The 20,836-nt window shown below is 38.9% G+C and overlaps 1 protein-coding gene across 2 annotated transcripts in view; it reads right to left on the reverse strand.

The window, feature by feature from the left end:
• The window catches only part of KIF26B (kinesin family member 26B), a 295,598-nt gene that overhangs the window by 190,738 nt on the left and 84,024 nt on the right, over positions 1-20,836 (reverse strand). For both annotated transcript variants that reach the window (XM_021391286.1, XM_021391287.1), the window contains one exon: positions 8,546-9,079. In XM_021391286.1, coding sequence (XP_021246961.1) covers positions 8,546-9,079 — 534 coding nt within the window. The remainder of the gene's footprint in view (positions 1-8,545; positions 9,080-20,836) is intronic.

A 20,836-nucleotide genomic window follows, 5' to 3' on the forward strand; every position in this document is an offset into this window, starting at 1 on the left:
AATAATGTTGAACAGAAATGGCCCCACTACTGAGCCCTAGGAAACACCACTAGTGATTGTCCACCAGACAAATGTATCATTACTATTAAAAACTGAGGCAAAAAAAGCATTAAATGCCTCTGTCCTTTCCCCATCCCTACTTCTTTGTAACCACCTTCATCTATCAGTCCAGCATTTCCTTTAAATCTATTGCTGTTGAGATACTCATAAAAGCCTTTTTTTGTTGTCTGATACCATATGGACTAGTGTCAACTCGATCTGAACTTTGGCTTTTTTTTCTTTTCTCCCTACAAATGTGAACTCCAACTCTACAATCTCCCTGTGAATCCTGATCTTGTTTCCAGAAATCTTTTTTTTTTTTTTTCCTCCTTAAGTTCCAAGAGTAGATCCCTATTAAGCCAAGTTGGTCTTCTGCCCCACTTGCACAGTAAGACTGCCTCCCATTGTGCTTTTAAAAGACATTTCCTAAAAAGTGTCCAGTTCTCACGGATCTCTAAACCCTCTAAAGCAGATTCCCAGAGGACATTGCTATCTAGCTCCCTAAGTAGCTCTAAGTTTTCTCTCTTGAAGTCCAGAGGGGAAATTTTACTGACCTTTTTTCTCATTATACCTAAAATTCTCAACTAAACTGTTTCATGACAGGGGAAAAAACAATTGCTTTAATTCAAATGTGCTGAATTAAAGAAAGAGCTATGCCAGCAGTGAATTTGATGCTCCATTTCCAACACTGTTTCAGAAACTTCAGAGAAAAGGAAACAATGGCTTTACATAATAACTGTGAGGAATCACATTTCAGAGTTACATCAGCCCCTAGCTATTTGTTCCTTACTTCTCAAAAGCATAGCATCAAAGAAAAAAAAGAAAAAGCTTTGTTAGTTTATTTTTTGCACAATAATGCAATTCTTCGTACTTAAAAGCTGAGCTCCTAATTCCTAAGCAAAATCAAAGGAACATCACATTTATTATGACGTTCCTAAATCTAATTCTGTGCACCAATGTGAGAAACAAATGTCTATGACATGGAGACAATACATTGATTTATGTCTTTTTTGGGTGAAGACAGATTCCCTTTAGGAATCTAAAGGAAAACTACTAAAAATTTCTTAACTCTTTTGTCAACCCTCATTCTTTCTACATCTCAGATGGAATGAGTTACCCTTGAGCAAACATCTCTATTTTCTCTATTTTTGCAACAGATGTAGAAAAACAGCAAGATACATGAGTAATATCGGTCACTGGACTGATCACTACGCATCTTTAAAGATCAGCACATTACTCATACTAATGATTCAACTCAAGAAAGTTTTCAGAAGTAATGAATCTTCACATACTTCAGTAAGGAATAAAAATAAAGGAGTATGAAATGTACAACTACACTGAGCTCCAGCAGTGTTGTTGAAATTGTTGGAAAAGCACTCTTCACTAATCTGTTTGTTACAGGGCTCCATCCAAAACACAGCACCAGCCATCTCTTGTCATCTGGTGTTTAACCTTCTCCAGGTTCATGCTCCAATCTTGGCTCTCTCTCCAGCTGCCACTCAAGGGCCACTTCCCAAACAGAGAGACAAAGAGCGTAAGAGCTAACTAAGCACATCAGAATCCCTCTCCCAGTCATCCTACTTACACCAGTACTGGAAAGCTTCAGTGGTGGTTTCAAGAATACTAGTCCTTAACTATATATTAGACGTATTAGTTGTATTTAAAGGAAAACTTCCCCCTAGAATGTAAGATATCAATCACCTTATGCTATATGGAAAGATATCCTTAATTTTTATTTTTTCATTATTATTATTCTAGTAACAGAAACGTTTTGATGATGGTTTCTTTTATTTTTAACTGCTCACTTAAGCACATGCCTCTTTTACGTATTTTCCTAAGCTTTTGGCATCAACACTATTTCTATGGTAGTAGGTTCCTCAGAACTGTATATCACATGAAAAGCATGTTTCTTCTCATTTCTGAATAGGCTGTCTTAATTTTTGAATCTCTACGTTCTTGAACTATAAAATTAAGCATAAGGAGAAGCTGACCATTTTTTTTCTGGTTCTGTGCCACCTTATTTACAGTATAGGAAACAAAGAGAAATACGTGTTAATGAATCTGTTTATTGTCTCCCGATCTCCATCCCATTTCTGCATCATTTTTCCTCACTGTTAAACCATATCTTCTCTCAGTTTATTCTTTTGTACAGTGATGCAAGCAATCAGCACAGCTATTGTTTCAGAAAAGAAATCAGTCTCACACTTGGAAAAAATTCTTAATCTATAAAGTAGAGAAGAAAACCAAAACTCCAAATCCTCCTTAATTGTGATCTCCTGGCTTTCACTAAGTTACAGGATTAACTCACTCCTGTAATAGTCCACAGATTTCTTCCTCACATCACATCTGAGTCATGGGGTTTTCATACTCATAGGATAAGCCTACTTAGCTCTTTTCAGTCCATGGGATACCTTTTACCTCTTTCTTCCCTTCGTCATCCTGGTATCATGAAGGGGAAAAGTAATGATTCTCAGGTCATTAAGTCATGCATAAAAATGCCATACAAGATCAAATCACACCAGAGCAATGCAAAAAATAAACCCCTCCAACAGTTAGCAAGGACTTCAGTTTCCTCTCCTGATGGTATTAGGGAATCCATATACAACTGGGCTGTTAGCTGAGGAGGAGTGAAATACAAGTAACCAATTTGTATAATATACAAATTGAATGATCAAACAATCGTGGCAAAATGTCAGCTGATGATATACTGTGACTTTAGTAGGGTCATATCTAATTACAGGTGATGTGGATTAAAAAGGCTTTTAGTCAGAAGAAAGCTACTTCAGAGATAACAACTAATGCATGAGGAATAAGGGCAACTGAGATATTCAAGTGAGGATATTAATTTGAGCGTCAATGAATTTGTTTGACAATCTGTTCCTTGGCCCAGTCAAACAAGCTTAGGAAACAAAATTCCTGTGCTCCCAGTCTACAGTCTCTCTCTGAGTTACTTCATTGTTAGAGTCCAGGTCACTGAATGAAAAAATCAAAAAATAAGAGCAAGAGTTTCTCAGCATTATCATTTATAATCTGTCAGTAAGACAAACAAAATTTTCTACATATTTCAGGAAGCCACCACACTCAAATATAGACCTCACACATTCAGTGACTGAAGATACGCCAAAAAATTCTGGACCAAAACCTAACTGCACACAGACAAAAAAAACCTCCTGCATTACAGATCTTGTACAGAATCATGCGTGGTCATGTAAGAATATGGTATTAGAAAAGACAGTATATAGATCTCCTTTACCATTGTTGCTAAGATGCTTTGGCAAAATGGGTCTGGCTCTAGGAAGACACCTGTCAATCTACAGATGGAACAAGTAACATGATTTCTGTAGCTTGCATGATATGTTTTAGAAGCTGTTTAAGTTACTGTGGTACTGCTGTAGCAATCACTAACATTTTAGCCTTATCACACTGAACACTTGAAGAAGCAACAGCAGCAGCAAGTGGAAAAGAAGTAAATTAGACAGTAGAGACTAAGAAAAAAGCTCAGAATCCAAATCCTGGATGAGAATACTCCACACATAGGCTTTGGCTCTGTATCCGAACTCTTCATCTTGTGCCCAACTCTAATCATTACCAGTTTCTTTTTAAAAGACTGTGCCTGAAAGAACTGATGTGTTATGAGACAGCCATGACCTAAGTAAACTCCAAACAAATCATTCATCACTGCAGAACTCCAGAACAAGCTGGTTCTTTCTCAGAGAACAGTGTTCTTCTAAACACATATTTTACATAAAGAGGAAACAGAAAGCACATACTGTAGGCTTTCATCAATTGTACACAAACAAAGCCTTTGATAATTCTCTGAATAGGCTTGAGATCATTACGCCTGAGGCCAGGAGGCACTATGTAGTTTAAAATTTCATTTTCCAAACTTTTGGTCAAAAGGGTCTTTTCATGTGCTGTGGAGAAAGAAGCACTTTTTCCTTGACTATCATTATGATCACAATATCCCCACTCAAATCCTTACATGTACATCTTTTTCTATGCCAAATTCAAACTTCACAACCTCAAGGTCAGAAGCAGGAGGTATCACCATACCCAAATCAACAGCCACATTGTCTGTTCCCCATCCTTCCCTTCCACAGCCCATATTATTCCTGAAGCTGCTGGCATTTCCTAGATCTGTTTATTCTCTTACTTTCCTGTCACTCAGATCTCCCAACCATGCTGTTGCTAATCACAGAATCGTAGAATCATAGAATTAGCTAGGTTGGAAAAGACCTACAAGATCACCTAGTCCAACCATTCATCTACCACCAATAACCCCACTAAACCATGTCTCTCAATGCTATATCTAAACGTTTCTTGAACACCTCCAGGGATAATTTTATATTGGATTTAAATAATCTACTTAAAATCTAAAACATTAAAAGATGAAGATTCAGTAAGGTAACCACAGGTGCCCCATGGACCAAAGAAATTTTATGTTCTGCAGTTCAAACCACAAAGCAGCTAATGCCACACTTTAGAAACATACCAACACAGGAGAACTACGCAGTTAATTCAGGCTAAAAGAGAGTGCTGGTTCTAAAGAGGAATAACTACTTCTAAACAGAGGTGCACATTTTACTCTGAAGGCTTTACTGCAACCACTTTAATCTACTCACCTATTGTCTACTCATTTCCCTTCAAAAGCAAAGTCTACATAATTCTGAGCTACTAAGGACTCAAATCTATTTCATTAATCTATTAATTTATTTAATCTGCTCTTTAATGTGGTGGTAAAATAGCTGAACCAGCAGCTTTTTAGTAGCTTCGGATAACAAAGTAATAAAAAAGTTATGCATTCAATTTAGAATCACACTCTGTATAAAAATGAATAGCAGCAGTCATCTCAACAAGGTATTTATGGCTCCTGCAACAGCATCTTAAGCTCAATAGTTTCTTGTTCTTTGAAAGCACTATATGATAACTGGTAAGCAACAGAAAGGTACTTAACACTGTGATTTCACATTAGTAGTTGCACATTACAGGTAAAACCTGAACAATTTCAACAATTTTTTCTCAGCAGGGAAGGACTGAAATCACTTGGAGATACAAAGAGATCAACAGAAGCATTTACAAGTGTTAAAACATAGCCTGATCCCTGTGGTATGTATCCAAATGCTATCCTCTGGTGACTGAAAGAGCACAGTTTCCAGACTATTCATTGTACTGAACTTTGGCTGGTATTTTCTGACTCGTATTCCACAGAAACGGGTTACGGTTACCCTCACAAAGTAACCATTTCAGCATTCCAGTGTTAATAGGAGGTTCTTAATGGCTCATACATTTTAAGATTAATCAGTTCCCTTTCCTTGCATGTGACTCCCTGTTTCACAAGAGGACTGCTTGCCAGCAAAGTGTGATTCAGCTCCCTGGAGAGAACTCCATAAGCTGTTCATTTGTGAGCCAGGTCTAGGGAAGATCACAGGTTTTTGGATGTAGATCTTTGTTTCTGTCTCGTTAAAGAGTAACTAAATGTGGAATTACATAAAACAAGGCTGGTGGGGACTAATGGGGTCATTTGGGGTAATCTCCAGGTAGGGTCAGTTTTGCCTAAACAACTGTGAGCAGATAATTCTCTGACTTATTCTAAGGAGGTACCAACATGCCTCCGAGAAATTTATTCCAGTGCTGAACTGTCTGTATCATGACAGAGGTTCTTTTACATCTGACACAGATCTCCAGTTAGACATTACTACTTCTATTTCTCAGGCTGTAAACATATACTAAATTACAAAATTGACTAATGTATAAATTTGCATTTGTTTTACTTCTGATAGCAACTATTTTTTCTGCAGAACTGACTGAATAGTGGGTACCATTTTAAGACCTGGTCTATGCTACTGCAGCATCTGAGCCCTACAATATCACAACACTTATTTATTTCAGGAGAACTGAAACAAAAGCTTTGTTCATGCCCTCCATTCATTCCCCCCAACAAGGTTAGGCAGTCTGGAGGAGAAGATCCTAAGAAACAACCAATATCCTAGAAATCACAATAGTAGGAATATTTTTTAGCAACTAAAATTGTCATGAATCAGTTCTGAGGCACAGAACGTCTCTTCCAGACTAAAGTGTTTCACTTTTTGGTGATAATTCAGGAAGAAAATAAGGTCATGTTTCAAGGCACTCAAGCATTTCTGTCAAGTTATCTAGACTGCCTAACAGAAGCAAATTTACCTTCAAACTTCAAACAGGTGCCATTAAGTCTAGAGAGATGAGACTGAGTTCTCTCTGAGCATAAGTTTGACAAAACTATAATGCAGAAGAGCACAGTACCTCTGTGTGAGGTGCAAGGCTTTCTATCCCAATAGATTCTTTACATTATTTTCTATTCTTCTAAGCTAGTACACAGTGAAGTTTACTTAATTGCTATTCTTAAGGAAAGAAAAAATTAACGTATATACATTTACAAATAACTAGCATTTCTCTCTTCTTTTAAAAAATTCTCCTTCAAATAAATAAAATCAGGGTTCTAAATTCGATAGGATAACAGATGTATCCTCCTAGTGCTCTTCTCCAGCAGGATTTTGTAACTGCAATAGTAAGAAAATAGTGAAAAATATATAATATATAAATGAGGCAGGGAGAACTAAAATGTTCTGAAAAAAATATAGTAAATAAAATTGTTTTCTGTGCTTAAGAGCAGAAAAAATAAATCAATGCTAGCATCTTCTTACTACCTCAAGTTGCAAAGAGATCACTTGTTAAAGTTATTCTTACTTGATTAATTTCCAGTCTGATACAGATACTACATAACCAAACACTAAAATTCTTTCAACGTGCTCAAGGAGAAAAGCTATCATTATAATTCCCTGGCTGGACAATTAAGTGTGACACTTGAGTAAGGTGAGAATTTCAGTATTTGAAATTTTACAATCTCTTTAAGAATTAAAACCTTACTATCAATTAACAGTCCATCACAAACCAGCATCGCTGGGGTAGTGGGGTTTTTGGTTTTTTTTTGTTGTTTGGTTTGGGGGAAGGTGTTGAACCTGTTAGCAAATTTCAACTACTATCCTTTCTATTTCAAGGTTAGCTAAAGGAAAGGAAAATGCTAGGGAATAGTCTTTGTGCTAAGTAGAGCCAAACAGTATTGGTCCAGAAAGTCTTGAGTATTAGATTCTCCTTAGTGAGTATTTTTAAGACAAAACAAACTGCCTAGGAATCATGAACATTATTAAAAGATAAACACAATACATTTTCATAGATGAGTTAAATGAGATCATGAATGCAATGAACCTAAACTGATTTTCCTAATAAAAATTATGATTCAGTTTTCTTAACATGCATTCTTTTTTTACTTTTTTTCTTAGATCAAACTGTGATTACATAGTGACCTGCCCAAATGTGATTCAGGTTCACTACAGCATAGATCCACAAAACTATAAAGTCACATATTTTCCAAGTAAAATAATTGTAATGCACTACTAGTTTTACCAAGTCTTCTTTGGTGCACAGTGACAACTTAATGCGTATGATTAACATTGTTTTATTTCTGGCAATAACATTAGTCACTCTCATACCAATAAATCCTAAATATTAATTTAGGGACCTACCTTGTAGTCTGTTCATAACTTAATAGAAAGACCAACTTCCGAAGATACTTACTCATGTATCTAAGGAAGCCAACAGGGATGGCTGGGAGAGTTGAAAAAGAATAGGCTTCTGTTGCAATCTCTAAGTGCTTGGGCACAATAAAACACCCACAACCTACAACTAAGTGTTTTGAAAAACCTACTTTCCCCTTCTGTGTGAGTTAATGTGGATGGGTTCCACAAGTACTCGTGAACATGGATGGTTACCCAAAAATAGTCCAGAAAGGTACAAAACAACATGTTGATAAGTACAGGAAAATTTTCCTCAAACATTTAAGCTCTGGAAATTACTGGGCCTTCTGAATTCATGAGAACTAATACAAATCAAAACACCAAGAATCAGTTTAATCTGCAGAAGGCCACCAGCACACACTAGCAGAAATAAGAATGTATGTAACTTTGAGCCACATCAACACATGTGGTAGTTACTACCCCAAGGTGATAGGATCATATATAGAACTGATGAACCAAAAGACACTTTTTTATGAACACCTAGACAGAAGTACAGGTACATCAGCACTGCTTTCCATAAATAAACAAGTATGGTTGGCCTCCTAGCCATAAGCTCAATCTCCAATCAAATATTATGAGTGAGATGCATGATCCGTGTGAAGGAACAAACGAACAGACTGTAAGACTAGTTATTGGTTATTAATAACAATTTGGTTCTATTAATAGTAACAGCTGTATTAATAAAAGTTGTTTTAAATAATATTGGTCATGATCTCTGTCTCCCACAATTCAATTCCCTACCAGGTAAAAGAGAATTTAAAACACTTCTTGTTCTGGTCCTTAGTATGTGAATGGCTGTACTTCTCAACAGGAGCAAGCAGCATTAGCATGCTCCTGCAAGCCTCTATAGGGAAAAAAAATAAAAAGAAAAAACTCTCTTATTTAAAACTACTTACTTGGTAGGGATATAGAGTAACGCCGTTCGTTCTCGACAAAGACCAAGTGCCATCAAGGTACTGATGAGCCTGGATAGCCACAGAATTGAGAACATTACCATTGCTGGGGCTGGTGGCCATCTGAAAGCTGACCTTGGCTTGGTGTCCAGGAGAGCCATTTTTCTTCTCCACCCCATTGACAATTCCTAGACTGTTGGGTTTTCCACTGTGTTTGTTGGCAACAAAGCCTGTATAATTAGATGTGGCATAAGGAGCGGGCATGTATGCCCAGTCCCTGGGCTGCAAGCTGCCCATGTGCCGGGAACCCACTAGTGTGGGGATATTAGAGAGGGGTGGGGGGGATCCTGGAGAGGCATCGTAATGTTCTGAGTTGGCAGCCTGCTCTAAGGTCAGCACCATCTGAATGGCCTCTTGCTTCAGCTGGTTCAAGTGCGTGGCACAAACGTCACATCTGTTGTCTTTCTCATTCCATGCCTTCCGAATAGTATTGGGAACTTGGAGTTTGTCATGAATCACTGAAGAGAAGCCCGGGTCCTAAAAAACATAGAAGGAAGGGGAAACAAGACAAAAAATATTTAACCACAGTCAGTGCAGTGAAACATTATTACTGCTGATTATGCATTTCAAAAGCCAATTTATGACATTAACTTAGCAAGAAAACAGAAGGCATTAAATACAGTCAATATATACCAGCAGCAGGTTAAACAAAATGAGAAACTAGCTTATGTTGAAAAGAAATACTTTTTACTTCTACTGATTAATGACAAATATTATAATTCCACTACAAGTTTTGCTGCATGGCAAGGAAAACAAATTAACCTGCTTCACATCACTGCACCTCATTTCTAACTTGAATGAAATCTACTCTTAGTTACACAGGTAAGATCAAGAGCAACTCCAGTGAAATCAGCAAGGTTCACTATTTTTTAATCATTTGTAATGAACAATTTCCTCCTTGGAAAACGTATTTTGGGGACAAAATCACATGATTGGATTGCCTCTTGCCTCATATCCTTATCTAATGGATAGAGCTTTAAATAAGCCACTCTAATCTGACTACAGTCATTGACTGCTGGCTCAAATTGCACAGTACTTCAGTAAATTATGAAGCCAAACTGGATCCATAACAGGGCTTCTCACTCAACTTGACTAGTTCTCACTGTACTTTGCAGTCTTACAAATGCAGAGCAATGACGCATATGTTAAATAGAACAAAGAACAACAGCTATGTGATGGAAACTAATATTTTCATGCGCTAGTCTAAGGTTATCTCTTACATGCAAAAAAACAGGAATTCTAGACCAGCACGCTTGGTAAAGTAGATGAAGGAACAAAGCTTCATATTCAGTTTGCTGCTAGGGAAATTTCACTCAGTTAAGTACTTTTACAGGCCAGGCTTCCCCTCAAGTTTGAGGACACAAAGGAGGATTTTGTTAAAAAGTTGAAAATAGTTGAAAAATCTTTTTCAGCTTTGAAAAAGATTTACAGGCAGTAGTATCAGACTCTATTTTTCTTTTTCTGCTTCGAAGCTTTATCAGATACAGCAGCAAACTGAAATCAAACCAGAAGATTCAAAAGAAAAAAAAAAAAAACATTATGCAAATAGAGACCACCTTTATCAAGTTATTTAGTGAACTCCATGCCATCAAAGAGACAGATTTCATATACTGATAGTTTAGCCGTATTAGAAAAAAAAATGAGTAGAGGAAAAGAATTCAGCAGTAGAGGATCATATTCATTATGATCCATCTTTATTATATACTCAAGCATCTTATTTTCACTGTTTAACTACTGTGAACAGCTCCTCAGCATGCAGTGATTAATTGATTCATAAATCATGGCACCTCTTTACGCACAGCAGCAAAAGAGCAGTTCTAGTCCCAGAAGCCCGAGAGAGTCATATAAGCTGATGGGAAATAACAGGAGGCTGAGATCTGATCAGGTCTCAAAGTGGACCTGTGTACAAAGGGGGTCAGAGCATCACAGTGTGTCAGAAAGGCAGGAACTGAATTCTGCATCAATCTCCCCTCCTTAACCTTCAGGAAAGAGACTAGTGGAAATCAGGGGGGAAAAAGTAGGAAGGAAAAGATGTCAAATCTTATTTTCCATCCAAGACCATAACTAGGTCAACAGATCACATCAGATATCACATCATCACCACCCATAGTGCCAAGTATGCAGGAAGAGGCTTCTTGACTTTTCCCATAATACACCAGACAAAGCTATCCATACGCATGAAGCGAGGTATAGATCTTGTTTCCAGGCTGCTCAACATCAGTCCAAGAAAAATCCTTGCCAGCTCATACTTCAGCTAGCTAATGCCACAGAGCTGGTTCTGTTCTTTGAAAATCAACTTCCCTTAGGCAACTGGCCTCGAACCCAGGTAATAATATACAACCTTCAGATCCAGCAGCAGTTTAACATGGAAATTCCTAGATACTATGATAAATATTCCAAATAAAGCCTTCTCTAAAGTAAGCAAATGTCAGCATGATATAAATATTCGAGTAGCACACTAGTTCTAAGGAGTGCTGGACAGCAGTGAATTCAGCTTCATCTCATTGTTAAAACAAACATCAGATCATTCTTTGATACAACAATAAACAGAGAGAGAGAGGAAGGAATACAGTTCCTCCTTGTGAGTAGAAAGGAGGAATACAGACACCACCTGAATTGATTACTTCTATAACTGGCTCTACTAATCAGACTCTACTGCATGGATTGCTCAAAACTGGATCCAAGTATGGAATGTGAAACCATAAAACTTCCGCAACAGCCAATAAATTTGGAGAAGCCTAGGTTCCAGAAACACACTTGTAATATTTTGTTGTCAAATACAGAGTCCAAAAGAAAGTTCAGTTTGTTATTCTGCATTAGACAGCTCCAGTACAATTTCATAGAATTAGCCAACAGATTTGCAGCACATATAGGAGAAAGAAGGTCAAGACAAGATGGTCACAACCTCCTCATTTGAATAGCAGGAAAATGTAGCTACATAACATTTATGTTTTAGTATTTCATCCACAAGCGATCATCTGTACCCATTTTCCCACAGAATGTGTATTAGTTCAAAAAACAGTATCTTGTTCCATAGGCATATACAAAATAGCGATGGGCAAACCCTATTGGGTAAGTGGTTTGTGCCAACTGCAATAAGCAGCAGGAGTTAGAAAGGTTACACTCACTACCGTAGTTTGTGAGATCTCAAACTCCACATGCTCTCTTATGGGAGTAGATTTGCTTGTGAAATCTGAGGCTGACACTGGAAATACCATTTATATTTTGGCACTTGTTTCCAATCCTGACAGAACAGTACAGTGACACTGAAAAGGGAAACAGGACATTAAAAGTCACAAAGTTTGATTTGAGTTCAGGGCAAAGGTTCACAATGATCTCTCCGTTTGCTCTAATGGTTCATCCATCTTTAGTATAAACAGCATTACTATAAACTCCTATTCCTAGAATAAACAGATGAAACCATGTAAGAGGTCTGAAATCTTCAGGAGATCAGTCACAACGTGGACTGCAGCACAAATGTACAAGGCAAGCAATGAACTAAACAGAGCATACACTGAATTTGTTTGCAAGGAGCATTCTCACAAACTTTAAGTTTTCAAGCTTACATAAACTCAAATGCCAGTTATGCTTGGTTGTTCATCTTCTCCACTCTGACCAGTTACTAATGAATCCCCCATCTTTGGTCCTAAACTAAAAAGCAACACTAGAAATACAGAAGAGGGAAGGAAGTTTTGCTCTTTAGAAACCAATCACAGACAGGGATGCTGAGGAATTCTTGATTGCCCAGTAAAAGTGTACCCAGTGAGCAGGCACTAGTTAAAAAACACTGAAGTACACAGCCGTACCAGGGTAAATTCAGTCCTCATCTCATAGAGAAGGGACAGCTACAACTGTTCTTTTTGTCTCTCTTTGTAAGGTTGTACTTTGCTGTACAATTTTCATGACATTGTAAATTCATCACTAAGATGAATAATAATAAGATTAGGAACAGAATACTTCTTTCCTTTCTGTTATCCACCTTGGTGCCCATTTTCCTCTTCAGAGAAATCAAACTATCACTTAGCACGGACAGTTTGTTTCACACACACTTGCATAAAGTTCATAAGGAGACAAGATATAAGCAGTCAGAACTTACCTAACAGAAAGCATAATAGACAAAAAGTAGGATGAGAAATTTGCACTTTTGTATGTTACAATGGCTGCTCTGAAAGTAATGCCTTCTTTTTTACTGCGTTGGCCTATGACATCAGAGGTGAATGTTGGTGGTATGGCAGCAGATTTTGAACTTTCCAGTCAATATTCCATTACATTTTGTTGGCACATAACAGATGTCAGCAGAGGGAAAGTCTGGCAAAATGGTGTCTGACAGGGAAGCATGTATGAAGCAAAAGTGTGTCATGGAATTCCTCCACATAAAAAAAATTGCACCCACTGACACTCATCAATACTTGCTGAATTCTGATGGAGACCAAACATTGGATACGAGCACAGTGAGGTGGTGGGTGGTGCATTTCAGCAGTGGTGACAGCGATGTGAAATACAAGCCACATTCCAGATGGCTCTCCACAGCCACCACATCATGAAATGAAGAGCGTCTCAAGCAGCTCCTCCACACAAAGGGATCATCTGCGGGTTATGACCAGGGAACTGTGTAGGGAGCGGAATGGAAACAATGGTGGCAACATTGAATATAACATTGAAATACCACAAAGTTTGCACCAGGTGGGTCCCACAAATGTTTACACAGGAAGAGAAAAAACAGTTTACAAGTACATCGGGACCTATTGAAACAATATGAGGACAGGTACACTCTTTGCTGGGTAAAGAACTGGCTGTATGGCCAGGCCCAGAGACTAATGGTGAATGGAGTTAAGTCCAGCTAGCGACCGGGTATCGCCTGTCCTGTTCAATATCTTTATTGATGATCTGGACTAGAGGATTGAGTGCACCTTCAGTAAGTTTGCAGATGACACCAAGCTGGGAGGAAGTGTTGATGTGCCTGAGAGTAGGAAGGCTCTACAGAGGGACCTGGACAGGCTGTATTGCTGGGCTGAGGCCAATGGGAAGAAGTTCAACAAGACCAATTGCTGGGTCCTGCACTTTGGCCACAACAACTCCAGGTAACCCTACAGGCTTGGAGCATAGTGGCTGGAAGACTGTGTGGAGGAAATGGACCTGTGGGCTTGGTCAGCACTTGGCTGAACAGTGTGCTAGCAGTGTGCCCAGGTGGCCAAGAAGGCCAACAGCATCCTGGCTGTTGGAAATAGCATATATAAGAAATAGCATAGGAAGCTGGACCAGGGAGGTGTTTGTTCCCCTGTACTCAGCTCTAGTGAGTTTGTACTTTAAGTACCGTGTTCAGTTTTCAGCCCCTCACTGCAAGAAAGACATTGCCCTTCTCAGGACATGCTCCAGGGCCTCAGTGAAGCTGGTGAGGAGTCCTAGGAGGAGCGGCTGATGGAAACGGGAGTCTGAAGAACAGAAGGCCCAGAGGAGATCTTATTGCTCTCTACAGCTACCTGAAAGGAGGTTGTGGCAAGGTGGGGGTCAGCCTCTTCTCCCATGTAACTAGTGACAGGACAAGAGCGAATGGCCTCAAGTTGCACCAAGGAGGTTCAGGTTGTATATTAGGAAAAATTTCTTCTCTGAAAGAGTGGCCAGTGGCCTAGAGGGGCCACCTCTGCCCACAGAGGTGGTTGAACTCCTCAAAGGACAGCAACTCAAGAAAAATTTAGATGTTGTACTAAGGGACATGTTTAGTGGGGAAATTTTGGTGGTAAGTGGATAGCTGGATTAGATGATCTTGGAGGTCTTTCCCAACCTTAGTGATTCTATGATGCTGAAGGTGACAGTTTCCTAGATCACATCATTATCAGCAACAAGAAATCGTGTCACCACTACAATATAAAGTCAAAACAGCAGTCCATGGAGTGGTGACATGTGAGTTCCCCATCAAAGAAAAAGTTCAAGACAGAGGCCTCAGTGTAAAGCAATATGCACTGTCTTTTGGGATAGGAAAGCATTGATCCTCCTGGATTTCCTGAAATCCTGAACAAACCATCAACTCCAACCACCATATCATGACATTAACTATCTATGCTGAAGGCTCAAACATCCAGGGTCAGGCCAGAGAAAATGATGTTTCTCTTGCAACACTATAATGCCAGGCCCCATACTAGTCTGAAGACTGTGGAGCATACTTTCAATCTTGACTAGACTGTCCTACCACATCTACCGTATAGTCTGAATTTGTCACTTTTTGGCTTCCATCTAGTTGAGCTGACATCTTCCTCGCAATGATATCATTGCAGGAGCTGTGGAACAGTGGGTCACCTCTGCTGGTGCAGATTTTTACAAGTGCCGCATGCAGGCTTTTGTTCATCACTGGTGAAAATGCATAGCTAGTGGTGGTGACTATGCTGAAACAGTGTTTTGTAGCTGAGAATTTGCTCTATCAAATAGTGTTACTATGCTCTTTACATCTGTTGCGGTTCCCAAGTAAGGAGGTGGCAATATCTGTGGAGCGATGTACATACATGGAACCTAGATGATGAATGATTAATAAGCTTTCTATGCAAACTACCTTTTTCACAAAGTAAGCCAACAGTAATATAGGGTACACAATTGTGCACTAAATCTTAAAAGAGTATTTGGTTCAGTCAATCGTAGGCTACACAAGTTACTCATTGTAACTTTATGTTACTACTTCAGAGAAAACAACTTTACAATGGATCTCAAGACCTTCTTAATAAACTTTATTTTTCAGCGCCACTATTATTCACTGCTCTTCAGGGAAAAGCAAAGCAGCCAACACTTGCTAGATCACAGAGGTCAGCTTTTGCTTGGAGATGCTCACAGAAATCACATGGATTTACTTTGGTCCTGAGAAGGTCCAGGCATCAATGACTGCCGGTACGTAATACATCTCACAAGGTAAGGGGAGAAGCAGTGGGAAAGCAACAAAGTTCTACCCTAGAAGAGGTGTATTTCCAGCCACACCAGAAGGCTGTGCTGCCATTCACTGAGACCTGGAAAGGCTGGGGAGCTGGGTGGAAAGGAACCTTATGAGTCATCTGCTGGTCTCTTGAGGGTGAACATTCTAATCTAATAAAAAGACTATACTTATAAATTTACTTTCCAGAGGCATTTGGGCTGTTTTCCAAGTGATCTGTACCCTAACTTCAGCATATCCTCTCATCATCCAGTCTATGTCTCAGATTAGCTACTTTCAGCATCCTAAAACTCCAACAGTTGAAAAACTGCTCTTCATGGCTATAACAGCACCACTTCTGTTAAAGTTTGTTCAAATAAACAAAAGTCAGTGGGAGTTTTCCTCAAATAAGCATGACAGGGTAGACACTGACTATAAATTAGTAGTACCATACCACTGAGCTGAGCACTTTCAGATAAAAGTCAGTTGGTTTTGCTAAGATTGAATCATCTGAATTATCTAAGGAGGCAGGAACTCCGCTAGCACAAGCAGTGCTTTGTTAAGTAAAAGCACAAGTTCTACACAAGCAAGACTAACAGGACAGTGAGACAGCCTCCCTTTTTCTTTTTGCTCTGTATATAGCAACTGACACCTCTGTGCAAGACCACACTGCCTTACCCTCTCTGTTATAAGAGACTTCCCTTACTCCCACAATCTGTCATAGTCACATAAACTATCCATTGCCACCATGCCAGCTGAGCATATGAAACTATCTCAGATCATTTGCTAGAAAGACAGACCATTTCCCTCTTGTCCTTCTGAAACTGTCTCCTCTCTCCAGCAGGAACATCCCCCTGTAAGCACTGTTACTGCACTGGTAAGTAGGTCACAAGGAGACAAAGTTCATACAGAAAGTGTAAGGGAATAAGAAAGACTTTTTACATTAGCCCGTTTTCAAAAAGCCCTTATTCTACAACTATTCTCTCTAGAATGTACCTGTGGGATGCAAGAACAATTTTTTTTCAGAGAGTTGAGGGAAGAAAATTATAATCCTGCTTGGTGTAGCTCTCACATTACTGTTTTTCAAGGAGTTTTTCCATGAGCTGGCATATAATACTGACTTTAATTTACCATTTGCCAGTACAAACCAGCCACTCAGCAGCCAGAAAAAAAAATGTACTCTTACGGCTTAGGTTGTTTTATTATCTGAAAGAGACAGATAAAGTCTGAGCAAGACTCACCTCACAAACTTGCTGCAGCAGGAAGTAGGAGAGAGTAAACACAGAGAAAACAGGAGGATTAAAAATGGGGAGGAGGGACAGAAGAAGGGGTAAAAACAACGTGTTTTCTAACTGCCCAATGAATTGGCTTATGGCTCTGATGATGGATCGGCACTGACAGTCTTCCAGCTGTACACATCTGGTACACAGGTGTTTGTGTTAGCATTTAATAGCTAGACAGCAGACAGAATTTTAATTGGGTTGGGAAGAAGAGATGGAATAGCAGCAGGAAAATCTAAATATACGCTCAATGGTGCAGATCCAAGCCTTGCCCAGTGAGCTCTGCTATGCAGATGTCTGGAGCTCCACAGCCCACACTGAATCTGTGGCCATAGTGTGCAAAAGGTGTCCTGGAGAGACACTTTATAGGTATGTGGTAGACAAACTCAACCCTTGTTGTAGGGGCAGAATTTTTCTGCTGCTTTTTTATAGCACAAAGAATAGAAAAAAACAAAATAGCACTAGCCTCTCCAGTTGTACCGTAAAAAGCAGTAGCTCCATCCTCTCCTGTCTGGTACTTTCCAGCCTGAATGCTGAAGGATTGCATTTGCTTTCTTAACCACCAGAGCACACTATGAGCTTGCATTCAATTGATTATTCACCTTGACCTAGTACTTTCCTGCATCATTGCTACAAGAAGTCTTGCATCATGCATCAAAACTAAATGCATCATGGATGCATTATTGTTCAGGTTTCCACTCACCTCACAGAACCCATTTGCTACAGCTGCCTCTTCACTAAACTAGGGGCTGGCTACAAATTTGACCCATTGTTAGAATTAGATTATTAAGACACTCCTAAGAACTTGGAACTATTAGTGTTATCAACTAGATATTTAGACTCTTTCATCACCAGAATAGCAAATGTAAACATACTTTCTTTTTCCCCCAAAAAACTTCTGAGTGTCATTCACAAATACACTGTCTTTATGGTATCCCATACCCACCTTTTCAAAACCATCTGGGTCAATCATGAAACATAACTGACCTATATGAGTTAGATCTGTTAAAATACTGGAATAATCACAATTTTTCTTTGACCTTTTAAAACATTCCCATTATTCCAAGCTTTAATGATCACCAGACAGATAGCTTGAACCTCTAACCAGGCTACGGTAGCAATTACTCATATAAAACACCTCCCTATTTTTAAAACTGTAAGAAGAGCATTACCGTTCTTTGATGAAGGCCAGTACTGTGCAACTATTGACATTGTAACTAGTGATTTCTCAAATACCTCTCATACCTGAAGAACACTAACTAAACATCACACGTGTGAAGGTCAGGACGGTGTTCATGACACCTACGTGCTTACTCTATTCCTGATTTATAAATGGATTTGCAGCAAGCTGAAATCTCTTGTAAATGCTATTCAAACATAAAAATCATATCCTTTTTATTTTAAGCAAATAATCATTAGTAGAATTATTTTATTTCACAGCTTTCTCATTCTCAGAAGAGCAATTCATTATATAGCTTTATCAAATATTTTTTCAGATTCAGCACATGCATAATTGACATCAGAGAATCAAAAGATTTGTCCTATTCTACTTGCTTTTGTATTTTTTTTTTAAACTATTCCTGCATGCTCATTTAAGTACTTTTTTCTCCACACTAAGAAAAAAACAGTACCTTCAAACTGAAGGCAAATTAACCAAAATCACTGTTTTGGAGAAAAAATAGCAATGGACTGATAGAAGTTACTGATGATTTTTACAATGGGTAAAGAGATTCACCTTTGCATGTCTGATGGTCCTTTCTCCACTTGGTTTTATTTCTGAAAGCTGAATAATTTTTTTTTCTGCGTTTACCTGCATTTCATACAGAGATTCCAAGCTGAGCTACTCTTTATTCATCTTGGATATGCTCCCCTCCAGCAACACTTACTCAGAGTCTTTTTTGTAGTTTCTTTTACGTCGCTATCAGATTTCTACCCTTCTTCTCAGCTTGACTAGTGAGGAGTTGGGAAGGCCAAAGGTACAAAATGACTGGAAACATTGCATCACAAGCCTTTTTGAAACTCTTATTATGGTCAGTTAAAACCTGAGGTGTTTCTATATGCTGAGTTTTGCTGCAATTTAACAAAGCCATTTGAAATTCACACTTTAATTTAAATTGCCTTTCTTTCATGTCCTTGAATATAAAAACACCAGACAACCCAAGTAATCTTAATCTTACCAAAATTGCAAGAAAAAGTCTACCAATTTCATTCAAATCAGATGGAGTTCATCTGTGTGCCATCTAGAAGAAGAGATGAATTTTCTTCCTAACCTCTGGGAAAGTGAATCACAAAGAAAACAGTCACTTCATAGCAATAATGAAGTTTCTCCCACACAAGCTCACAGTCAGAGATGCATGAAAATTTGAAATATATATGCTTCTTCACTGTTTTCAGTTTGCATTTGACAGATAACTTTAAAAACATGATTTGGAAACAGGAACAAGTCTCCCTTCTGAAATGATTCTTAAATCACTGCATACATGGAGCATTCCAAGCTGCACACAAATCTGTTCTTATCACTCAGCAGCAGTCATATCTCACACTAGTCCTGACTGGGGATTTTCCAATAGCTTTTTTATCCTGACTGAACTAAAGAACATAAATCTCAGCAACTGCAGAGGTGTTACATGTCTTCCTCAGGAGCTATTTCCTTTACATGACTAGACCCAAGATCAAGGAAGCAGGCAGCGTGAAAGCTGGAGGGCTAGGTAAGACTGTGGAGAACAGTCCCAAGATCATTATGCAACCTGAGAAGACGTGATATCTACTTGAAGCTGATGGTGAGAAAGAGGGGAGAGGAAAACAAAGGAATGACCTATGAAAGGATGCCTTCTTTTTCCAGCTAATTTCTAATACAAACAATTTGAAGGGCTAACTGATGGGGTCATCTAAGATCTAGAATTGCTGACTTTGAAGGAGGATCACATCTGCTTGTTGTACCCTACTCTGCTTTCCCAAAAGGCTTTACGCTGCATTTCAAGTGGAAAGACATCGCATAAGAGCATCTCATAATCAGCTCTGAGGTTTGACAGCACCTGTTTGAAACATCCTCCTTGACACATACCAGGCCTGCAGCAGGCTGCTGCTTTAAGTAGTAGCCACATACCAGGCACTGACAGTGACTTGCTCCACAGGCAGCTAGTGTCCCCTGCTGTCTAGCCATGTCAGCTCTCACAGTCTCACCTCCATTTGTTAAATTCCACTCCCCTCTCCCCCAACAGTATTTGGCCAGTTACCATTTTCCACCTCCTTCTCACTCCAAGTTCTTCACCCATAAAAGGGCTGCCCCGCTTGGTCCAGCCTTGGAATTTTTCAGACTCCCATTGTGTCCAACATCAAACTACATTTCAGTGACAGCAAAATGGAAATCCCTTTGTTTCTCCTCAGTGAGGAGCACACCACCATCCTGCTTCTTTCCTTCAAGTAAAACAATATCTACACTACCTCCTCTAGGTTGCATAGCCTCTTGCAGTCCTGCCCCAGGCTCTCTAGGGCTATAAGAGATGCAGAAGTCCCAGACCAAGCAAGAACCTTCTGCCCATCTCCCTTCAAGCTTGCCAAGCTGTTCCACCCTGTGCTTCACTAATCCCACATTCAGGCTAATTGATACCAGGCCGATACACTGGATGTGCATTACTATTATTACCAGCATTTGGTTTTGTTTTCATTAGTAATGTGAACAGAGCAAGACACTGAAATTTTATTTTAACAGTCAGTGTGGGTTATACTTGCACATGAAAGCTTCTCATCTTTGATATACTACCAGAGAATAACCAGATATAACTTTGTATTTACAGCTGTTTCCATTAACACAATTATATTAAAAGCTTGTTAATGATCCAATTATCAAATTGTCTAATTATATTTTTGCTTAATTCCTTTTGTGAGCATGGAGTAACTTGTAATTATTGCCTGTGACCCCTAGAACCCCTTAAATGACATGTAACATATCGAAGACATTTTTCTTCAGAAGTGAAATTCGGTATGTAAATATACTTCTCTAGGATTTTATCACTTTCTATGGCTCTAATGAGATGCAAGAGACTTCTATATAGTACACAT

The sequence above is a fragment of the Numida meleagris genome, chromosome 3 (assembly GCF_002078875.1).
Source record: "Numida meleagris isolate 19003 breed g44 Domestic line chromosome 3, NumMel1.0, whole genome shotgun sequence".
In the NCBI taxonomy this organism is placed as follows: Eukaryota; Metazoa; Chordata; class Aves; order Galliformes; family Numididae; genus Numida; species Numida meleagris.